General features: G+C 40.5%; 1 protein-coding gene across 2 annotated transcripts in view; it reads right to left on the bottom strand.

Moving 5' to 3' along the window:
* DOCK2 (dedicator of cytokinesis 2) overlaps positions 1–20,729 on the bottom strand; it is a 475,532-nt gene that overhangs the window by 133,392 nt on the left and 321,411 nt on the right. For both annotated transcript variants that reach the window (XM_073620719.1, XM_073620720.1), the window contains exons 38-41: positions 19,911–20,030; positions 18,247–18,336; positions 7,427–7,531; positions 759–900 (exon numbers count right to left, since the gene is read on the bottom strand). In XM_073620719.1, the coding sequence (XP_073476820.1) occupies positions 759–900; positions 7,427–7,531; positions 18,247–18,336; positions 19,911–20,030 (457 nt within the window). The remainder of the gene's footprint in view (positions 1–758; positions 901–7,426; positions 7,532–18,246; positions 18,337–19,910; positions 20,031–20,729) is intronic.

Genomic DNA, 20,729 nt, shown 5'->3' with positions numbered 1-20,729 from the left:
TCGCTCCACTTTTTTTCCAAGGATTTGAACCCTGATTATGACCCCTTATCTCACTTTGTAAAGTGTGGCTGGTGTTCTGTTACATGACTGGAGGGATTCTCTTCCAATCAGAGGATAGAGCTCTGGTTGACAGGCAGAGGCATGGCTAGAAAAAGGCCTCGGAGAATGTAGCCACAGAGAACGATGTGTTTTGTTCTTGGGGGAAAATACAGACAATGGGCTCTCCTCCCCCGGGAATACTACTGAGGGGTGAGTGCAATTAACCAATGATGCCCAGTTGTCATTTCACACTTCTGTCCTCTGGACTGAAGTTCTGTTAATGGTAACCTCCAGGAATTCTTCTGCAAAATAAATGAGGCACCCCATCCAGCAGTCTGTATATGCCATATTTTATAAAAAGTAGATATCTGACGTGTAACTACAATGGGTCCTGGGATATATATTAGCTACCTCAACCAAAACTGCTCGTTCACCGTACATCCAAAGTCACTAGAACTCCCTAGCGACTGTAGGAAGAAAGAAATTACTTTAAATTGGTGCTGCTATGGAGCTGCTATGGAGCTGCCATTACCTTGCTTTACCCTGCTTTCTGTGATATCATTTTATTGGCTGAGTTTTCATTTGACTTATAACTAAACAGCTATTCTTTCTATTGCTATTCTTTAACATGGCATAATACCTAGAAGGCCTCACATTATCAATGCAGCTAACAGTGTATACAACATATAGAATATCAGCATATGGAATATTAAGGATACATTGTCCAGGAGAATTTTTGATATCATCTCCTGGGTTTGAGGTTGTATTCAGTTTTTCTGAAAATGGAAACTGGCCCATTAGCTGTGTCAAAAAATCTTCTCTCCGTTCATATTCTTTCCCTCGATAAATAAAAACTTTATTCTACAAAATTAAGAGCATTTCATTGTGAGGTCAGTACCATTAAATTAGAACACACACCAAAGGTAAAAAGAAAAATAATAGAAAGCAAAAGTAATAGTAAACACAACTGTGTAAGCAACTATATTTGTAATGATTATTGATCAAACCCCATACAACCCAAATCCGCTAATAAAAAGGCAATTGTTCAAATGTAATTACTTAAATTACAATTTTGCATAAGAAAGCAGACTACAAATAAAATAAACTTTACAAAAATTAAACCAATAGCTGACTATACTCTCTATAGCAGGGATCTCCAACCCGCGAGCCACTGCCCACTACCGGGATGTAGCTTCTTTGCAGCCGGGCCCCGGATGCGGCAGGCAGCATGAGAGGGGAAGGCGGGCATGCGGGTGAGAGAGCCCAGGGGATCACAGAGGTGGGTGGGCAGGTGAGAGAGCCCGGTGGATCACATAGGCAGGCGGGTGGGTGAGAGATCCCAGTGGATCACAGAGGCAGGCGGATGAGAGAAGCTGGCAAGCAGAGATGACATCCTCTCTCTGCGCCACCCAGCATCAGCGCTCTCCTGCCCTCACTGAAGAACGACCACTGCACAAAGGCCTGCCTCTGTGCTAAATGAACCAGTGCCACCAATGCAGTAATGTTCCACATTTGGTGGCACTGGCAGGCAGTGTGGCAAGTGGCATTCATCTGGTGGCAGGCAGCGTGGCAAGTGGCATTCCTCATCTGGTGGCAGGCGATGTGGTAAGTGACATTCATCTGGTGGCAAGCAGCGTGGCAAGTGGCATTCCTCATCTGGTGGCAGGCACTGTGGCAAGTGGCATTCATCTGGTGACAGGCAGCGTGGCAAGTGGCATTTATCTGGTGGCAGGCAGCGTGTCAAGTGGCATTCCTCATCTGGTGGCAGGCAGCGTGGCAAGTGACATTCATCTGGTGGCAGGTGACGTGGCAAGTGGCATTTCTCATCTGGTGGCAGGCGACGTAGCAAGTAACATTCCTCATCTGGTAGCAGGCAGCATGGCAAGTGGCATTCATCTGGTGACAGGCAGCGTGGCAAGTGCCATTCATCTGGTGGCAGGCAGCGTGTCAAGTGGCATTCCTCATCTGGTGGCAGGCAGCGTGGCAAGTGACATTCATCTGGTGGCAGGAGACGTGGCAAGTGGCATTTCTCATCTGGTGGCAGGTGACGTAGCAAGTAACATTCCTCATCTGGTGGCAGGTAGCATGGCAAATGGCATTCATCCGGTGGCAGGCAGCGTAGCAAGTGGCATTCCTCATCTGGTGGCATTATGGTGAGTCAAACTTTTTCATATTTTTTTACAATGTAATAATAGAAATAATGTGCTTCAATCATCATGACACCATAACAACCATGGTGCCGTGATGATTGAAGCATCAACACCAGCTATGGCTCCGATAAATTAGCTGCGAAAAATCGCTTACCCCGCGTGTCCCCAACCCCCCCAGGCCTTGGCACAATTTTCTTCCACGCAGCCAGTCCCCGGTGCCAAAATGGTTGGGGACCGCTGCTCTATAGCATTGCCTATTTTTTTCTGGATGAGCACATACTTCTTTACCAACTTAAGAGGCACTGCACAAACTACACAAGTAAAGGAGGCACTGATGAAATGCATAGGGCAAAGCCATAGCATCATTGCGTCACTTCCTGTTTGGTCCATGGAACACAGGGAGCCACAGACTTTCTGGTTTTCTAACTGCTAATCAATTTTTATCAAATGTAAGTGCACAACCGCATGTTTTTATATAAATAAAGGGAGTTTTGATGGTATTGCACTAAGAAGTACTATTTTTTCTTGCATATACTGCATATTATCGAGGTGAAGGGGCTGTGATAAGGAACTACAGCGGAGGTCTTGGTTTACATACAGCAGTGTGCCTGTGAAGGCGCAAAACCCCCTAGAGGGGAGAGCCCTCTGGTGAGTGCATTAGATATAGGAGAGCACGGAGTGAAGCACCTGCACTTTTAAATACATTTCTCAGGAAGCACAGAAAAAGGAGACACACATCACTTGGTTTTGCTTTTGAAGGATGGTTATTGTTATTTTTAAATTTTTATGGACTATTTACCAATACCAGGATCTGAACACGCTGATAGGATTTTTTATCACAAACAGTTTTTCACGAACTGTGACTTTATTTCATATAGCACTTATTTACGATATATGACAAATATCTATTTGTCACTTTATTTTGAAAGGATTGGCTATATATTCTTATGTGTATTGCACTTTGAAGGTTTGTTGAGGAGTAATGTGCATTTGTCACTTTAACTGAAAGTAAATACAGTATCTCACAAAAGTGAGTACACCCCTCACATTTTTGTAAATATTTTATGATATCTTTTCATGTGACAACACTGAAGAAATGACACTTTGCTACAATGTAAAGTAGTGAGTGTACAGCTTGTATAACAGTGTAAATTTGATGTCCCTTCAAAATAACTCAACACACAGCCATTAATGTCTAAACCACTGGTGAGTACACCCCTAAGTGAAAATGTCCAAATTGGGCCCAAAGTGTCAATATTTTACAGGTTGCCACTGGAGTCCTCTTCCACTATTCCATGACGACATCACGGAGCTGGTGGATGTTAGAGACCTTGTGCTCCTCCACCTTCTGTTTGAGGATGCCCCACAGATGCTCAATAGAGTTTAGTTCTGGAGACATGCTTGGCCAGTCCATCACCTTTACCCTCAGCTTTTTTAGCAAGGCAGTGGTCGTCTTGGAGATGTGTTTGGGGTCGTTGACATGTTAGAATACAGCTCTGCGGCCCAGTCTCCGAAGGGTTTATCATGCTCTGCTTCAGTATGTCACAGTACATGTTGGCATTCATGGTTCCCTCAATGAACTGTAGCTCCCCAGTGCCAGCAGCACTCATGCAGCCCCAGACCATGACACTTCCACCACCATGCTTGACTGTAGGCAAGAAACACTTGTCTTTGTACTCCTCACCTGATTGCCGCCACACATGCTCTACACCATCGGAACCAAATACGTTTATCTTGGTCTCATCAGACCACAGGACATGGTTCCAGTAAACCAGGCCCTTAGTCTGCTTGTCTTCAGCAAACTGTTTGCAGGCTTTCTTGTGCATCATCTTTAGAAGAGGCTTCCTTCTGAGACGACAGCCATGCAGACCAATTTGATGCAGTGTGCAGCATATGGTCTGAGCACTGACAGGCTGACCCCCCACACCTTCAACCTCTGCAGCAATGCTGGCAGCACTCATACATTTATTTCCCAAAGACAACCTCTGGATATGACGCTAAGCATGTGCACTCAACTTCTTTGGTAGACCATGGCGAGGCCTGTTCTGAGTGGAACCTGTCCTGTTAAACAGCTGTATGGTCTTGGCCACCGTGCTGCAGCTCAGTTTCAGGGTCTTGGCATTCTTATAGCCTAGGCCATCTTTATGTAGAGCAACAATCTCTTTTTTAGATCCTCTGAGAGTTCTTTGCCATGAAGTGCCATGTTGAACTTCCAGTGACCAGTATGAGAGCGTGAGAGTGATAACACAAAATTTAACACACCTGCTCCCTATTCACACCTGAGACCTTGTAACACTAACAAGTCACATGACACCAGGGAGGGAAAATGGCTAATTGGACCCAATTCGGACATTTTCACTTAGGGGTCTTCTCACTTTTGCTGCCAGTGGTTTAGACATTAATCGCTTCAGCGCAAGATTTTACCCCTTCCTGACCAGAGCATTTTTTGCAATTTGGCACTGCGTCATTTTAACTGACAACTGCGCAGTCGTGCTAAGTTGCACCCAAACAAAATTGATGTCCTTTTTTTCCCCACAAATAGAGCTTTCTTTTGGTGGTATATGATCATCTTTGCGGTTTTTATTGTTTGCGCTATAAACAAAAAAAGAGCGACAATTTTGAAAAAAAACGCATTATTTTTTACTTTTTGCTATAATATATATCCCCCAAAAATATATAAAAAAACTATTTTTTTCCTCAGTTTAGGCCGATATGTATTCTTCTACATAATTTTGGTAAAAAATCCCAATAAGTGTATATTGATTGGTTTGCGCAAAAGTTATAGCGTCTACAAAATAGGGGATAGTTTTATGGCATTTTTATTATTATTTTTTTTTACTAGTAATGGCAGCCATCTGCGATTTTTATCGTGACTGCGACATTATAGCAGACACGTCGCACAATTTTGACACATTTTTGGGACCATTGGCATTTATACAGCAATCAGTGCTATAAAAATGCATTGATTACTGTAAAAATATCACTGGTAGGGAAGGGGTTAACACTAGGGGGCAATCAAGGGGTTAATTGTGTTCCCTCTCTGTGTTCTAACTGAAGGGGGGAGGGGACTGTGTAGGAAAGATGACAGATCGCTGTTCATACTCTGTATGAACAGACGATCTGTCTCTTCTCCATTCAGAGAACCGTAAACTATGTGTTTACACACACAGATCCTGGTTCTCCGTGTGCTCAGAGCGATTGCGGGAGCCCGGGCACTCGCATCAGCTCCGTGGGCGAGCAGGGGGCGAAACTGGAAGTGACGTAAGCCATGTTGCTGCAGTACAACAGTTATTTTGAGGGGAAAGCAAATTTACACTGTTATACAAGCTGTACACTCACTACTTTACAATGTAGCAAAGTGTCATTTCTTCAGTGTTGTCACATGAAAAGATAGAATAAAATATTTACAAAAATGTGAGGGGTGTACTTACTTTTGTGAGATATTGTATATATATATATATATATATATATATATATATATATATATATATATATATACTAGTATTTTAGAGCAGCGCCACACCCACCAAATACCCCTCTTTGTTTATTTAATTAGATCCTACCTAGGTAGGTGTGACAGTGGAGGCAGCAGCTTTTCTTTTTCTTCATAAATAGGATTTATCATCAGTGCAGAACAAAAAACTTTTGAAAACCCATAGATTCAACAAGGTGTTGGGAACATTCCTCAGAGATTTTGGTCCATATTGACATGATAGCATCATAGCATCATGACAGCAATCTGCAGTTGCTGCAGATTTGTCAGCTGCATATCCATGATGCAAAGCTCCCGCTCCACCACATCCCAAAGGTGCTCTATTGGATTGAGATCTGGTGACTGTGGAGGCCATTGGAGTACAGTGAACTCATTGTCATGTTCAGGAAACCAGTTTGAGATGATTTGAGCTTTGTGATATGGTGCATTATCCTGCTGGAAGTAGTTATCAGAAGATGGGTCCACTGTAGTCATAAAGGGGTGGACATGATCAGCAACAATACCCAGGTAGGCCACGGCATTTAAACAACGCTCAATTCATACTACAGGGCCCAAAGTGTGTCAAGAAAATATACCCCACACCATTACACCACGAGCCTGAACCGTTGATACAAGGCAGGATGGATCCATGCTTTCATGTATCATGTTGTTTAATCGAGACTCATAAGACCAGCCAATTTTGGTGAGCCTGTGTGAATTGTATCCTCAGTTTCTTGTTTTTAGCTGACAGGAGTGGCACCCGGTTGTGGTCTTTTGTTGCTGTAGCCTATCTGCTTCAAGGTTCGATATGTTGTAGTTTCAGAAATGGTATTCTGCATACCTTGGTTGTACCGAGTAGTTATTTGAGTTACTGTTGCTGAAAACCCCCTGAAGCACCTGGGATTGTATATTATGCCTTATGTATTGTGTCACAACTGGGTCAGAAATACGATGTCTCCATGAATTGAAAGACCTCAGTTAGCCATGCTGAAAAGCACACGTTTTATTCAATTAGTCTCTATGAATAAAAAAATAGAATATTTAATGTGAAATAACTCTGTACATACTGTATAGCTGGATGGTTGTCCACCATAGATCCTAACCAAAGAGATTATTTATACAACCTAGATGCCTGCGCTGCAGCTGGCAGCAGTTCTGTGGCCTCAAGCTCTTGGCTCACCATCTCTATCAGCGTGGTAGGAGTCCTCACCACAGGCATCTAGGTTGAAGCCTTCTCTTTGGGTAGGATCTATGGTGGACAACCATCCAGCTATATGTACAGCATTATTTTACATGGAATTTTCTTCCCATTGTTTTAACTTGTTTTATGCATAGAGACTAATTGAAAAAAACATGTGCTTTTCAGTATGACTATCTGAGGTCTTTCTATTGACTGAGACATCGTATTTCTGCGTGAAAATCCCAGTAGATCGGCAGTTTTTGAAATACTTAGACCACCCCGTCTGGCACCAACAGCCATGCCCCGTTCAAAGTCACTTAAATCCCCTATCTTCCCCATTCTGATGCTCGATTTGAACTTCAGCAAGTCATCTTTACCACATCTAGATGCTTTAATGTATTGAGTTGCTGCCATGTGATTGGCTGATTAGCAATTTTTGTTAGCAAGCAATTAAACAGGTGTACCTAATAAAGTGACCGTTGAGTGTACAGAAATCCTATAATAGTAATAATAATAATATTGGGCTTGCTCATTTTACAACTCTAGTGGCACTCATAAAATCAGTGTCGATAAAAAACATTTTACCCGGAGGAATGTTGGGAATCCTTGGCCATAATATCCGACTGCAAAGTAATCAGGTTTTGGACGGAGAATTTTCATTATGTGTTCATAAAATTTAGCTTGCTGTGTCTGCCAGTGGGAAAAAAATCAAAACAAAATGAATTGAAATACTGTATTTTATGGCCATAGCAAAATTGTTGATTTTTATGTGCACTTTATGTAGTTATAAATGACATATACATTTAAACTAGTAAAAGAGAAAAAGACACATTGAAATGCCATTGGTCGATTCATGAAAAAGCTTTTTATCCTGTGATTATATACTGTATACACAAAAAAAGTTACATTAAAAAAATGCATTTGCAAATGAAAAATATTCAGGATACGCTAACAATTACTTTTTAAAATTAGATTATTGTTTGTAAATCCATACAGCTTGGACCATAAAGCCATAGAGTTGGCACACTTAAAGGGTAAGTTTAGCTTTCTTTTGTGGGTGCAATCTTTGGCTCCTGCAGACTCTCAGGATAGCTGTCTGTCCATTCATCATACAGTAACATCATACAGCTCTCAGGTAACAAGCTGTAGTTGTAGTCTATCCATTCATAGGAAACTGAATAAATATTGTGTCTGTGTGGGCAGAGCCCAGCACTGCTTGTCTGTTTTAAAGTTGTGACAGTAGGTGCGGGGAGAAGAGCCCCACCCACTGTCACAGGGAGGGGGAATCGGGCGTGTGAGGTGCAGATGCTGGAACACATTACATGTTCCACCCTAAAAATGGGTGGCACATGTAACATGTTCCAAAGGTGTGCTTATCCTTTAATATATTTAACAACAGCAAATAATCAACAGGTAGAATTGTTTCTCTGGATTCTGACAGAAGTGCGTGTTCATATGATTTCCAGAAATTGTGCATATTCTTTTGACACCGAATTTATCTGTTCACTTATATTTAAGATCAACAAAGAATCAGATAAACATTTCAATCTCAGTAAAGAAACAATAATATCTTAAGGATATCATCTGTAGACGTTTGTTTCCATAGAAATGTTGCGTGCCATTCTACTAGTGAAACCTTAACTTGATTCACTAAAAATCAGTAAATTACATGCAATATTTGTATCACAAAAGATTGCTTTTTTATTTTCTCCTGATCCATAATGTAAATTTATTCTGACATGCAATTGTACATTTTAAGTCAGGTGAGAAATTATAGGCTGGTAACAAATTTTAACATTACATTTGTTTTATCCCTTTAGAAGACCCACCAAGTACAGCAAAATTGATCTGCCAAAAATGCACTCAGCTCTTATGCCGTGTACACACGAGCGGACTTTTCGACCGGACTGGTCCGACGGACTATCCGACGGACTTTCGGCGGACTTCCAATGGACTTTCCCCAACGAACGGACTTGCCTACACACGATCACGCCAAAGTCCGACGGATTCGTATGTGATGACGTACGACCGGACTAAAATAAGGAAGTTGATAGCCAGTAGCCAATAGCTTCCCTAGCGTCAGTTTTAGTCCGTCGGACTAGCATACAGATGAGCAGACTTTTGGATAGGAACTGGGTCCGACAGAGTTCCGACGTAAAGATTTGAAACATTTTCCAAATCTAAAGTCCGTCAGGTTTTCGAACGAAAAAGTCCGCTGCAGGTCCGGTGAAGCCCACACAGGGTTGAATTGTCCGCCGGACTCGGTAAATCGGACCAGTCAGGTCAAAAAGTCCGCTTTTGTTTACACTGAATTAAAGTGTATTTCAACTTTTGCAGCCAAATTGGGACTAATAACACCTACAGTCAGGTCCATAAATATTGGGACATCGACACAATTCTAATCTTTTTGGCTCTATACACCACCACAATAGATTTGAAATGAAACAAACAAGTTGTGCTTTAACTGCAGACTTTTAGCTTTAATTTGAGGGCCTTTACATCCAAATCAGGTGAATGGTGTAGGAAATACAACAGTTTGTATATGTGCCTCCCACTTTTTAAGGGACAAAAAGTAATGGGACAGATTAACAATCATCCATCAAACTTTCACTTTTTAATACTTGGTTGCAAATCCTTTGCAGTCAATTACAGCCTGAAGTCTGGAACGCAGAGACATCACCAGACGCTGGGTTTCATCCCTGGTGATGCTCTGCCAGGTCTCTACTGCAACTGTCTTCAGTTCCTGCTTGTTCTTGGGGCATTTTCCCTTCAGTTTTGTCTTCAGCAAGTGAAATACATGCTCAATCGGATTCAGGTCAGGTGATTGACTTGGCCATTGCCTAACATTCCACTTCTTTCCCTTAAAAAACTCTTTGGTTGCTTTCGCAGTATGCTTCGGGTCATTGCCCATCTGCACTGTGAAGCGCCGTCCAATGAGTTCTGAAGCATTTTGCTGAATATGAGCAGATAATATTGCCCAAAACACTTCAGAATTCATACTGCTGCTTTTTTCAGCAGTCACATCATCAATAAATACAAGGGAACCAGTTCCATTGGCAGCCATACACGCCCATGCCATGACACTACCACCACCATGCTTCACTGATGAGGTGGTATGCTTTGGATCCGGAGCAATTCCTTTCCTTCGCATGCATTCTTAAAGGTGGAGGATCACTGCAAGGGGTGTCGTTTTCATTTTCCACTTTTAGACACTGATCCCTATGAAGAGCTAATTGGGGATTCTTCCCATCCTTTAGAAGATTTCCTTTTTTGGTTCTGGGACTTTTTTATTTATGGTTCACTATCTTGTTCTTTTGACACTTTTGTGATTTTTATTTCATGATATTGACTGTTCACTTATGATTTGTGTGCTATTCAATTTAATTTTCGAGGATTCACATACACTTCCATAATCAATTGGGCGTCTTTTCATATATGCCCTAACATATGTTATGAGGGTTTAGCGCAGTTTTTTTCTTTGTTTTTGTCCCATTATTGTGTATTGCACATTTGAACTGCAGCTCTTGTTCTCTTGATTGTTGACTTTGATACACATATGCACCTACCTCCTGGAGAGTGTTCTTGATCTGGCCAACTGTTGTGAAGGGTGTTTTCTTCACCAGGGAAAGAATTCTTCGGTCATCCACCACAGTTGTTTTCCTGGTCTTCCGGGTCTTTTGGTGTTGCGGAACTCACCGGTGCGTTCTTTCTTTTTAAGGATGTTCAAAACAGTTGATTTGGCCACATCTGATGTTTTTGCTATCTCTCTGATGGGTTTGTGTTGTTTTTTCAGCCTAATGATGGCTTGCTTCACTGATAGTGACAGCTCTTTGGATCTCATATTGAGAGTTGACAGCAACAGATTCCAAATGCAAATAGCACACTTGAAATGAACTCTGGACCTTTTATCTGCTCCTTGTAAATTATATAATGAGGGAATAACACACACCTGGCCATGGAACAGCTGAGCAGCCAATTGAACCATTATTGTTGGTCCATTAAAAACTGGGAGGCACATATACAAACAATTGTAATTCCTTCACCGTTCACCTGATTTGGATGTAAAGACCCTCAAATTGAAACTGAAAGTCTGCAGTTTAAGCACATCTTGTTAGTTTCATTTCAAATCCATTGTGGTGGTGTATAGAGCCAAAAAGATTAGAATTGTGTCAATGTCCCAATATTTATGGACCTGACTGTATGTTATATTTGTTACATGTTCTAATTCACATAACATACTTAAAAACAATGCTGCTTTATACTTGATATTTTTGAAAACTCCAAAACTGAAGTTGATGCAGTGGGGGCTGGGAATATTGTTACAATAGTTACGTTGTCTGTACTGTGTTGGTTGATCTCATTATCAGCTGTAAACTAGATTTTAAACACCGTCTGTCATAACAAAAGTTTAACAACCTAAAAGTTGGCACAAGGGACATTGCCTACCATCAGTGTGATGTGTCCCTTATGCTGCTCTTTCCTGGTTTCGGTGAAATCTTCATGCTACAATGCCCCCCACCCCCACCACTGCAATATGCAGATGTAATCAGGGTTATTAGAACTAAGGGAGCTGTGAAAGGCACTCATCCAGAGCGCCTGATTATGCCCACCCTTTCTGCCCAGTTCCTCCAATCAAAGAAGCCATACTATAGCTTCTATGAATGAAACACAATCTATGAATGGAAGGGGCAGACATTTCTAACATTCTGCCATCCTCTATTAATAGAATGGATTTCATTCATAGAAGCTGTAGTATGGCTTCTATAAATAAAGGAGCTGGGCTAAATAGGCAGGCAAAGTCTGGCACTCTTGATGACTGTCTGTCTGTCACAAGTCTGTTGGCTCTATTAAACCCCACCTCATGGTGGGTGGGGGGTGTCAGGAGAGAAAGATTTCATGAATGAAGATACAACAGCACAATTTTTTTTTTAAACTAAACTTAAGCTTTAAATTACAGGCTGCAAAAAAGGACAGTATTATAGGTAAATATCATTTTATTCCCTATTGGGTCATTATTTCTTTAGTTTTTGTAAAAAAAAAAAAAAAATGTGGTGTAATATGGAGAACCCGGGATCACCAGTCAGCCACTTTAAATGTAAACAGTCTTTATTGTTCCTTCAAAAACAAGCAAACAAAAATAGTTTTTTTTCAGCAAAGGAAATGCAAACAGTCCATCATTCTAGTACAGTGGTTCTCAACCTGGGGGTCGGGACCCCCTCGGGGGTCAAATGATGATTTGCCAGGGGTCACCAAATCCTTGGCTGTTCCTGAAGCCCGCACCACTCTCCCAGCCTTTTTGCAGTCGCCCAGCAGGGCTGTCCCTGGAGCTCACAGCCGCCCACTCAGCCTCTTCGCAGCCGCTCATTCAGTTCACAGCATGACTGGGGGGGCAGAGACTAGAAGTCAGCTGACTAGTGAGGAATGTGAAATGGGAGGGGCTGGAGGAGACCCTATCTCCTGATTTTGGCATAGGTGTCACTGCTATGAGACACCACAAAGTCAGAGACACATTGAGTAACACTACCTGGGATTATAGTTGCCATTAAAGGTCCCCACTACAGTTCAAAGATCAGCAGATGACCTTAATCAAGAGCACCTAAGTTGGCTGATCAGAACTCCCCCCAGCACTGCCACTCATCCCAACTCTCCGCCAGCACTGCCACTCATCCCATTCCCCCCACCAAGGAGTAAGAGAAGGAATAAAAATACAGAATACATGGAAGGGAGAGGAAAAGAGGGGGAGGAACAAAGAAAAAGGGAGAGAAAGAATAAGAGAGAACAAGAAATACGGCTAGAAAGAGGGATGGGGGGGGAAAAAAACAAGAAATTGGCATAGAGAGAGATAAAAGGGAAAGAAAAGAGAACAAAGAGTGATACATCCTAAAATGTACCATAAAGGGTTTTAATACTGTAAAAGTGGAAGGGACTCGGGGAGCGCTAAATATACGTGGGTTAGGGCCACAAATTACTTGTCTTGCCTTGGGTGCTGACAACCCAAGCTATGAAAATAATTTTATGGTTGGGGGTCCCCACAACTTGGGAAATTTTATCAAGGGGTCACAGCACTAGAGAGGTTGAGAACCACTGTTCTAGTATAAGGAGAATGTCCAGGAGGCGGCTGGTTTCTGCAGTAACTAGAACAGATGTTCTGTGGAGCAGGATGGGGCATGCATTGTTGAATAGATAGAGGTCACTGTGCAGGATTTTGAAAATCCTTGAAATCCTTCCTAAGAAGAAAGAATATAATCACCCCTTGAGAATGTAAGCTGCAAGAAGGTGTAAGAAAAAAAGTCTGCCTTGTGAAGAAACAAGTAAAAACGTGCAGCATTGAAAAAACAGTATAGAGAGCAATAAAGCTTCTTTATGTACCTTTCCAAAGGACAAAGTGAATTAAAAAGCAGCATGTCTTTGCCTTATTCTGGAGCAAATGTTTGTTAATAGATGTCCCTCTCTCACTTTTTTATTTGAAGAATGTTTCTGGCCAGATCTAGTGGGCTTAGCTGTGAGGGGTCTGCCACATGGGAAAGGACCTGCAGTAGATTATGACACCCTGAAGGGATGAACAAGTCACATTCATATTGTAGGAGAGTTTTATTGAATAGGGAGGCAAGATTAAGGATAGTGGGGTAGGAACCCTCTTCCTTCAGTATCCTCTTCAATGTATTCCTCTAGGAGAATTTCAAAGGAGGAGCATGCCTTCAAAAATATGTCCAAAGAGCATTTTACACAAGGGCATTCTGCTGACTAGGTTTTTAACCACAAGACATTCTCAATGGTATCCACACAGAAAAGTAGTTATGAGGACAAGAAATCTTGTAACAAACAGTAGACACTAGAGGACTAGTAACCTGTGTTGCCAACCGTCAGTATTTTTACTGGCAGCCACTAAAAAACAGGCAGTTTTCTCCTGCCAGTAAATGCCAGTAAAAAGAAAAGGTTGCCAGTAAAAATATGGCTGAGAAGCTCGGCCCGGAGCCAGCCAAGACCATGCGAGTGCCTGCTACAGTGTGTTCGGGCTTCTCTGGTGGAGGCGGTGCCTGAGCATGTCCTGTGATGTCATGGTGCAAGGGAGCCAAGCAGAGCGGCCAGAGCCTTGTGTGTGGGTCTGCAGGATGGGAGCAAGGCAGGCCGGGAGCGGGATCATCAGTGATGTTTGGACTGGAGGGACTGCCTGGCTTGGAGAGAGACTGTCACTGTGACTCAGGAGGGGACGTGTCATGTCGGTAATCTGTACTGCTGCACACCGCTGTCAGTATCACCGTGAGAGTCAATTTCATGTGTTTGCTTAGTTTGCTAATTTCTTGCCCTCCCGAGTCCTGTCCCTGAGCTACTTACTTACTATATCGAAAATATATATAATAAGAAATATGTTTTTGCCTTATTATCTACCTTAAATCACATTGCTAATTACATATTGTACTTGTTTGTAGCCTAAATAGTGAAATTTGTACTTAAAACTGTACTTTTGTAACTTTTGGAAATGCTAGTAAAAACTTGGCTGTGCCAGTAAATTTTGGGTGTCGTGTCAGTAAATTTCAATCTGTTAGGTTGGCAACACTGCTAGTATCACTCAGTGGCCCTCACAGGAGTAGCACTACACATATATTACTTTCTTTATTTTAATCTATGTATTATGACCAAAAACAATAAAATCAGATTGAAAAAAAAGTTACATAGTTACATAGTTAGTAAGGTTGAATACAGACACCAGTCCATCCAGTTCAACCTGAGTGAGTGCGGGTGCATGTCCACAATTATCCCTATTTTTATTTAAGGTACCCATATAGAGCTGTCAATTTACGTAGCGCTCCACACATACAGCGCACACTCACATTGGTCCTGACCCTCAAGGAGCCCACAATCCAAGGTTCCAAACTCACATTCATATACTAGGGCCAATTTTGGACAGATGCCAATTAACCTACCAGCATGTCTTTGGAGTGTGGGAGGAAACCGGAGTACCCGGAGGAAACCCACGCAGGCACAGGGAGAACATGCAAACTCCAGGCAGGTAGTGTCGTGGTTGGGACTGTGGTATCCCTAAAAAAAATACAGCCAGGCCCCTTTTTTAACATACAGAGATCTCTGGAAAGGTGACACCCCAGGGTTCTCTGCTTACATCACTAGCTGCAATACCATATTGATTCACCTAATATGGTAAGTTGGGAACCTGGTGGGAAGTAACTGGGAGTTAATTACAGTTTACCATAAATTAAATCACATTCAGAAATATATTTTACAAATAACAAATAAATAATCTTAAATAAACCAATGAAAGCATGCTTGCATTGCATCTGTACTCATCATACTCTAGGAGTGTATGGTGATCTTTAGCCAGACATGACAGATTTGGGTAAGTAATGCACAGCAGAAAATCTGAAAGAAGATATCTTACTTAAAACTTCGACATGAATCCTGCTGATCACCTGAAATATACTGTAAATATGTATTTTTGGAACTGAATAATAGTGCTTTAATGTAAAATCTAGTATATTTTTATTCAGCGTCAAAAGAACATATTTAATAACTTTAAACACATTATTCAGCTAACCCGCTTAAGCTTATAGTAAATGGATCAGTATCCTGCCTGGATTGGTAGAGTGACTAAACAGGTGGGTAATTTTAAGGAACAATAGGTATACGGATGCTTGTGTTTCCATTCTGAAGTACATCCTTTCCCATGAGATACTGTATAACATGCATTGCATTACAAATACACATACGTATTTAAAAATATGTTTGTACTTTGACAAAAGAAAACTGTAAGCACAGAATCAATGAAACAAAAGTAGTTAGAGGCTTAATGCTGAGAATAGTTAGTAGGCTGCCATTACTGAGCTTCTGAAATTACTAGTTGCTTAAGTGGTATTCTGATCCAATAGCTTCATCCAGCCAATATAGAGCAGAGTAAATTCAACTTTTGATCTGCACACCTGTTCTGGTCTGTGATTCAAAGTATTAAAGCCTTTGAATTACTATTACAACTAGGCAGCTAGCATTTTCAGAAGGATTTATATATGTCACCCCACACATTCCTCTTAGTAAGGGCTTCTTTTAAAGTAGATCTAAATCCAGTCACTAAAATCTCATATTAGCTTTTAAGACAAACTGAGATCTGGAAGCTTTGCCCAAAAAGAGGCAGACAGGGAGCAAAGGACTAATCACCAGTATTGTCTTTGGTCTCCTTGCAGCTGGTACAGTATTTTCCCCATTATTAAATTGGCATGCCTTCTTCCGCACAGTAGTGGCATCTCCATATCACATTCTAAATCCCATAAGACTAGTATTCAGAGGCAGAAGAGCCATAGATCTCACACTGAAGATATACACTGTTAGGGAGATTTACTAAAATGGGTGCACTCAGAATCTGGTGCAACTGTGCATGACAGTCAACCAGCTTCTAACTTCAGCTTGCTCAGTTGAGCTTTGACAAATAAAACATGGAAGATGATTGGTTTCTATGCAGAGCTGCACCCGATTTTGCATGCTACCATTTTAGTAAATAATCCCCTAAAAGTCTTTAGGAACACTCACATATCAGAATGCGCACTGCTAGTTTCAGGAGGAATTTAAAAACCTAATCTAACATGTTTTTGTTTTCAAATGTTTTAAATCTGTAGCTTTAAAAAAAAAAAAATAAAAAATCTGGTGAGCCTACAACTTTCATTAAAAAAAATGCCTGGTCATCCTGCCATAAAGGTCCTTATTTGGGCTCTTCAGTGACAGTGGGCCCTCAAAAGTATTTTATTAAAACCACTTAAAGTGTTTGTTAACCCATCAATATAAGACTATGTCAGCCCCTCTATTAGAGGCTGGCATAGCACACTACGTCAGTAGTTTTCAAAAACGAGCATTCTAAATACCTAATAAGAGCTGTTTCAGGCCAGTCACATTACTTGCAGCCGCTTTATAACTCCGATGGATCTCCCTCTGACAACAGCCGAGGAGATCACGTGGTTACTCGTCTCCTCTGCAGAAGCTCTGTATCATAGCTGTAAAGTGGCTGCAAGTCATGTGACCAGCCTGAAGACAGGTCAAATTTGGTATTTAGAATGCTCGTTTTTTAAAACTATTGACATAGTGTGCTATGCCAGCCTCTAATAGAGAGGCTGGCAGTGACAATTTTAGGTTTTTATTTTACAAGAATAGCGGCGGGGCCAGGCCAGAGACAGACACAGAGGGAGATGACAGGCAAGAAGGAGGGGGTGAGGGGGGAGAGGAAGAGTTCTGAGAGGACAGATACCTATGATGCAGGGACCTACTCTGACCATTGTGATCAGGGCTGAGCAGCCCTGATTTTCGTGGTCAGGGCAGAGCGGGCATACAGGAAGTGCCAGGTTCAGGGTTTTTTTTTTACAGTTTAGAGGGGGGGAAGATTACACAGCACGAGCACTGTGCAGTGTAATCTGCTTTAAGGGACCAGGATCTGTATTTATTCTTTTGGGTTAACAAACACTTTAAGAAATGAAAGTCTATTAATGACACTTGTTGTTTACAAGTAAGTATTTTTTGCTAGAAAATTACTTAGAACCCCCAAACATTATATATAATTTTTTAGCAAAGACTCTAGAGAAAAACATGGCGGTCATTGCAATATTTTATGTTACACGGTCTTTGCGCAGCGGTCTTTCAAATGCAATTTTTTGGGATTTAGTGAATAAATTCAGTGAACACTGAATTTAAAAAAAACTAAACAGTAAAGTTAGCCCATTTTTTTGCATATTGTGAAAGATGATGTTATGCTGAGTAAATAGATAGCTAACATGTTATGCTTTAAAATTGCACACACTCGTGGAATGGCGACAAACTACGGTACCTAAAAATCTCAATAGGCTACGTTTAACCACTTATGGACTGCCCGCCGTCGTTATAGCTAGCTACCATAACCCCGGTATCCTCTTCTTCAGCGGGCGGTCACCTTTCAGATAAAAGTGGTCTCTGTGGTGGATTCATCACGAGATCACTTTTATCTGCGGCTGGACAGGGCCTCCGCCACGTTCCAGTGCCCTCCGCCGCTTACCGGAGCTGCCGATAGCCAAAACAAAAGACAAAAGGAACACATAGTGAATTTGTAGTAAGCATACAAAATGACCGCTGTGCAAATACGGTGTGACAGAAAGTATTGCAACGACCGCTATTTTATTGTCTAGGGTGTTTGAAAAAAAAATATATGTTTGGGGGTTCTGTTTTTAACTTGTGAACACCAAATCTCAGAAAGAGGCTCGGTCCTTAAGTGGTTAAAAATGTTTAACGGTTACCAGTTTAGAGTCACAAAGGAGGTCTTTGCTAGAATTATTGCTCTCGCTCTACCGTTCGCAGCGATACCTCACAAAAAAAAGAAATCTAATTCTATACATGCACAATCATTTATAAATGCTGTAAACAAATCAAAACAAATATCTTACCAAACACTGGCTGAGAAGTTCATAATCAAATATTTCCATTTCATACTGCTCTGTCAATTGTTTGCACAGAGATATTGCTTCCTCCCACATCTGTAAAGCAATGTAATGTTATAAAATGTTAAACTCTACTCTATAAGTAATTGGACCAATTAAATAGTTATAACTAGAGATGGGCAAATCTGCCTGGTTCATTTTGTTTGGGATTCTTCATTTACAATTCGTAAAACCCAAAAAGTAGCACCGCATCCGACTGCAGTCTATGGGATTGTGGGCAATGTTTAAATTATATGCTTGGGAGATGCCTTTAGCATATCTAAAGCCAAATATCACTATGGATAAATATTAGTCTTTTATTGTAAAGAGACTGGCTTATTCAAAAGCCCCCTTTTTGGTCCACACAAGCCAGCTGAACTAAGCGCAAAGGCCAGGCAGTAAATTACAGTTACAAATAATCTGATCTGGAAAATTCTGGTATTACTGTAATTTGCAGGAACTGCTAATTTCTAACACAAAAGATTCAATCCCTAACCTAATCCCAAGTTATCACAAGTGATCACCATGTCCTCGCTAATCACATTGTTTTGTTGATTAAAAAAAAAAAAAGCCTAGAGATCAAGCACCACTTCATGAAAACATCAAAAAAATACATTAAAAAATCATTAAACAATACAAACAAAAAAACACATATACATTTGTGTTTACTGATTTTTTACTCTGTTTTCTCACTGTAAAAAATAATTTTATTGCTGTTTGACTTTTTTCACAGTAAGAAAAAAAGGCAGAAAATAGTAATAAAATTGTAAAGAGAAAACAGAAAAGATGTGCTCCTTCAATGCCCTAAGCTGAGGGGACATTAATCTACATACACTTTGCATATTTTCAGTGGATGCAAAAGTGTTTTCTTTTTGGATGAGGTGAAAATAACGCAATCACTGCCCCACCTTTCAACCTCATCATATCAGAAAATGATTTGAATTCATTGAGGAAATGGTCATAATTCCCTGAATGGTGTTGTGCCAAGCAGGTGACCTCCTATATTCACAATGCAGCAGGGCAGCCAGGACCTGGAAACTAGTGGAGATTGTAGTAGCAGTGCTTATTACAGTAATTTCCAGCTTCCATGGGAATGGTATGGAACACACATACTTACATTGGTCCAAGCTGGACCAATGTACTGTAACTATGTAACAATTGTCATACCTAAACCTTAGTTTTAAGCTAAAAAAAAAACTAATGCATATATCAACAAGGCTTTCCTTTTGACCCTGTTTTTGTGCAAAAGTTATTTTATTTTCATTTGGTTTTCAATCTCTAGACAAAATGTGTAATAAAAATCGGTCACTTTAATTTTGCATTAATTAATATTATTCTGCTTTTATAGTAGCTGTTAAGATGGTTTATGGCCACGGAGAATTTACAATAAACATATCAGAGTATGCTTTTTGTACTAAACACTAAAGAGGTCAAAATTTTATACTATTCATCACAAATAGCATCCACATTACATACCAGTAATTATATACAGTAAAATATTTTATTACCTAAGCAATCTAGCATGCCCTATTTCATCCTTTAAGTATTTGATATTTCATGATATTTTGTCAGATGATATACTTGATATAGCTTGATTTGACATACATAAAGCACATGAGAAGATAACTCACCTTTCCTTTGTCAAAGTATCCAATGATGACTTCATATAAATTTTCCTTTAGCTGCCGTTGGGTTTGTGAACTCTGGAACTCTGTCTGCAACACCTGAGATGAACACTGTTCATCTGACCACTTAAAGAAAAATAATATTTTTATGTTACAAGTTACAACAACATGGAGCAAGGCAGAGCCCAAAGCTGATTAGCTTTTCAAAGCAACTATTGACATGGTAGTTACTTTAGTGAAACAAGACTCCCTAAAAATGTCTCCAACTCTACCCAGCTAGAGACTGACCTGACTTTATAGCTAAAAAGACAAAAAAATAAAATAATGAATTACTAGCATCAGCATGCATGATAAGACCACCATAATATATAAATATGTTATGCAGTAATATATTATGCATGGGGTGGAGATTAACATTACCTTTTACAAAACAGAAAAACAAGAAAAAACAATGTTTACCTTTTTTTACCCACATGCAGGACACCATATGGTCCCAAATGAAATTGGTGCTCTTTTGCTTCTTTTAAGTTTATATTAATGCACAAACTGGAATGCCCAGACTTCAAAATAAATAAAAGGTACAGGGATTTTTTTTAAAAAAAACCTTCCCTAATACAAATAAAGTTACACAAAAATATATACCAAAACAATTATGTTCCCCTAGACTGCCCAACTATAAAAAAAAAAAAAAAAAAAAGTTAAAGAAAATTCTTGTGGCCACAATGCATGTGGCAATAATGGACTGTTCAAAGTATGAATGTTTGTATAGACTTGTCATCCATAGCAGTTGAGTAATCTCTCGATCATCATCATAAAATTGGAACC

This window comes from Aquarana catesbeiana, linkage group LG03, assembly GCF_042186555.1.
Source record: "Aquarana catesbeiana isolate 2022-GZ linkage group LG03, ASM4218655v1, whole genome shotgun sequence".
Classification (NCBI taxonomy): domain Eukaryota; kingdom Metazoa; phylum Chordata; class Amphibia; order Anura; family Ranidae; genus Aquarana; species Aquarana catesbeiana.
This window is presented reverse-complemented; position numbering and strand designations above follow the sequence as displayed.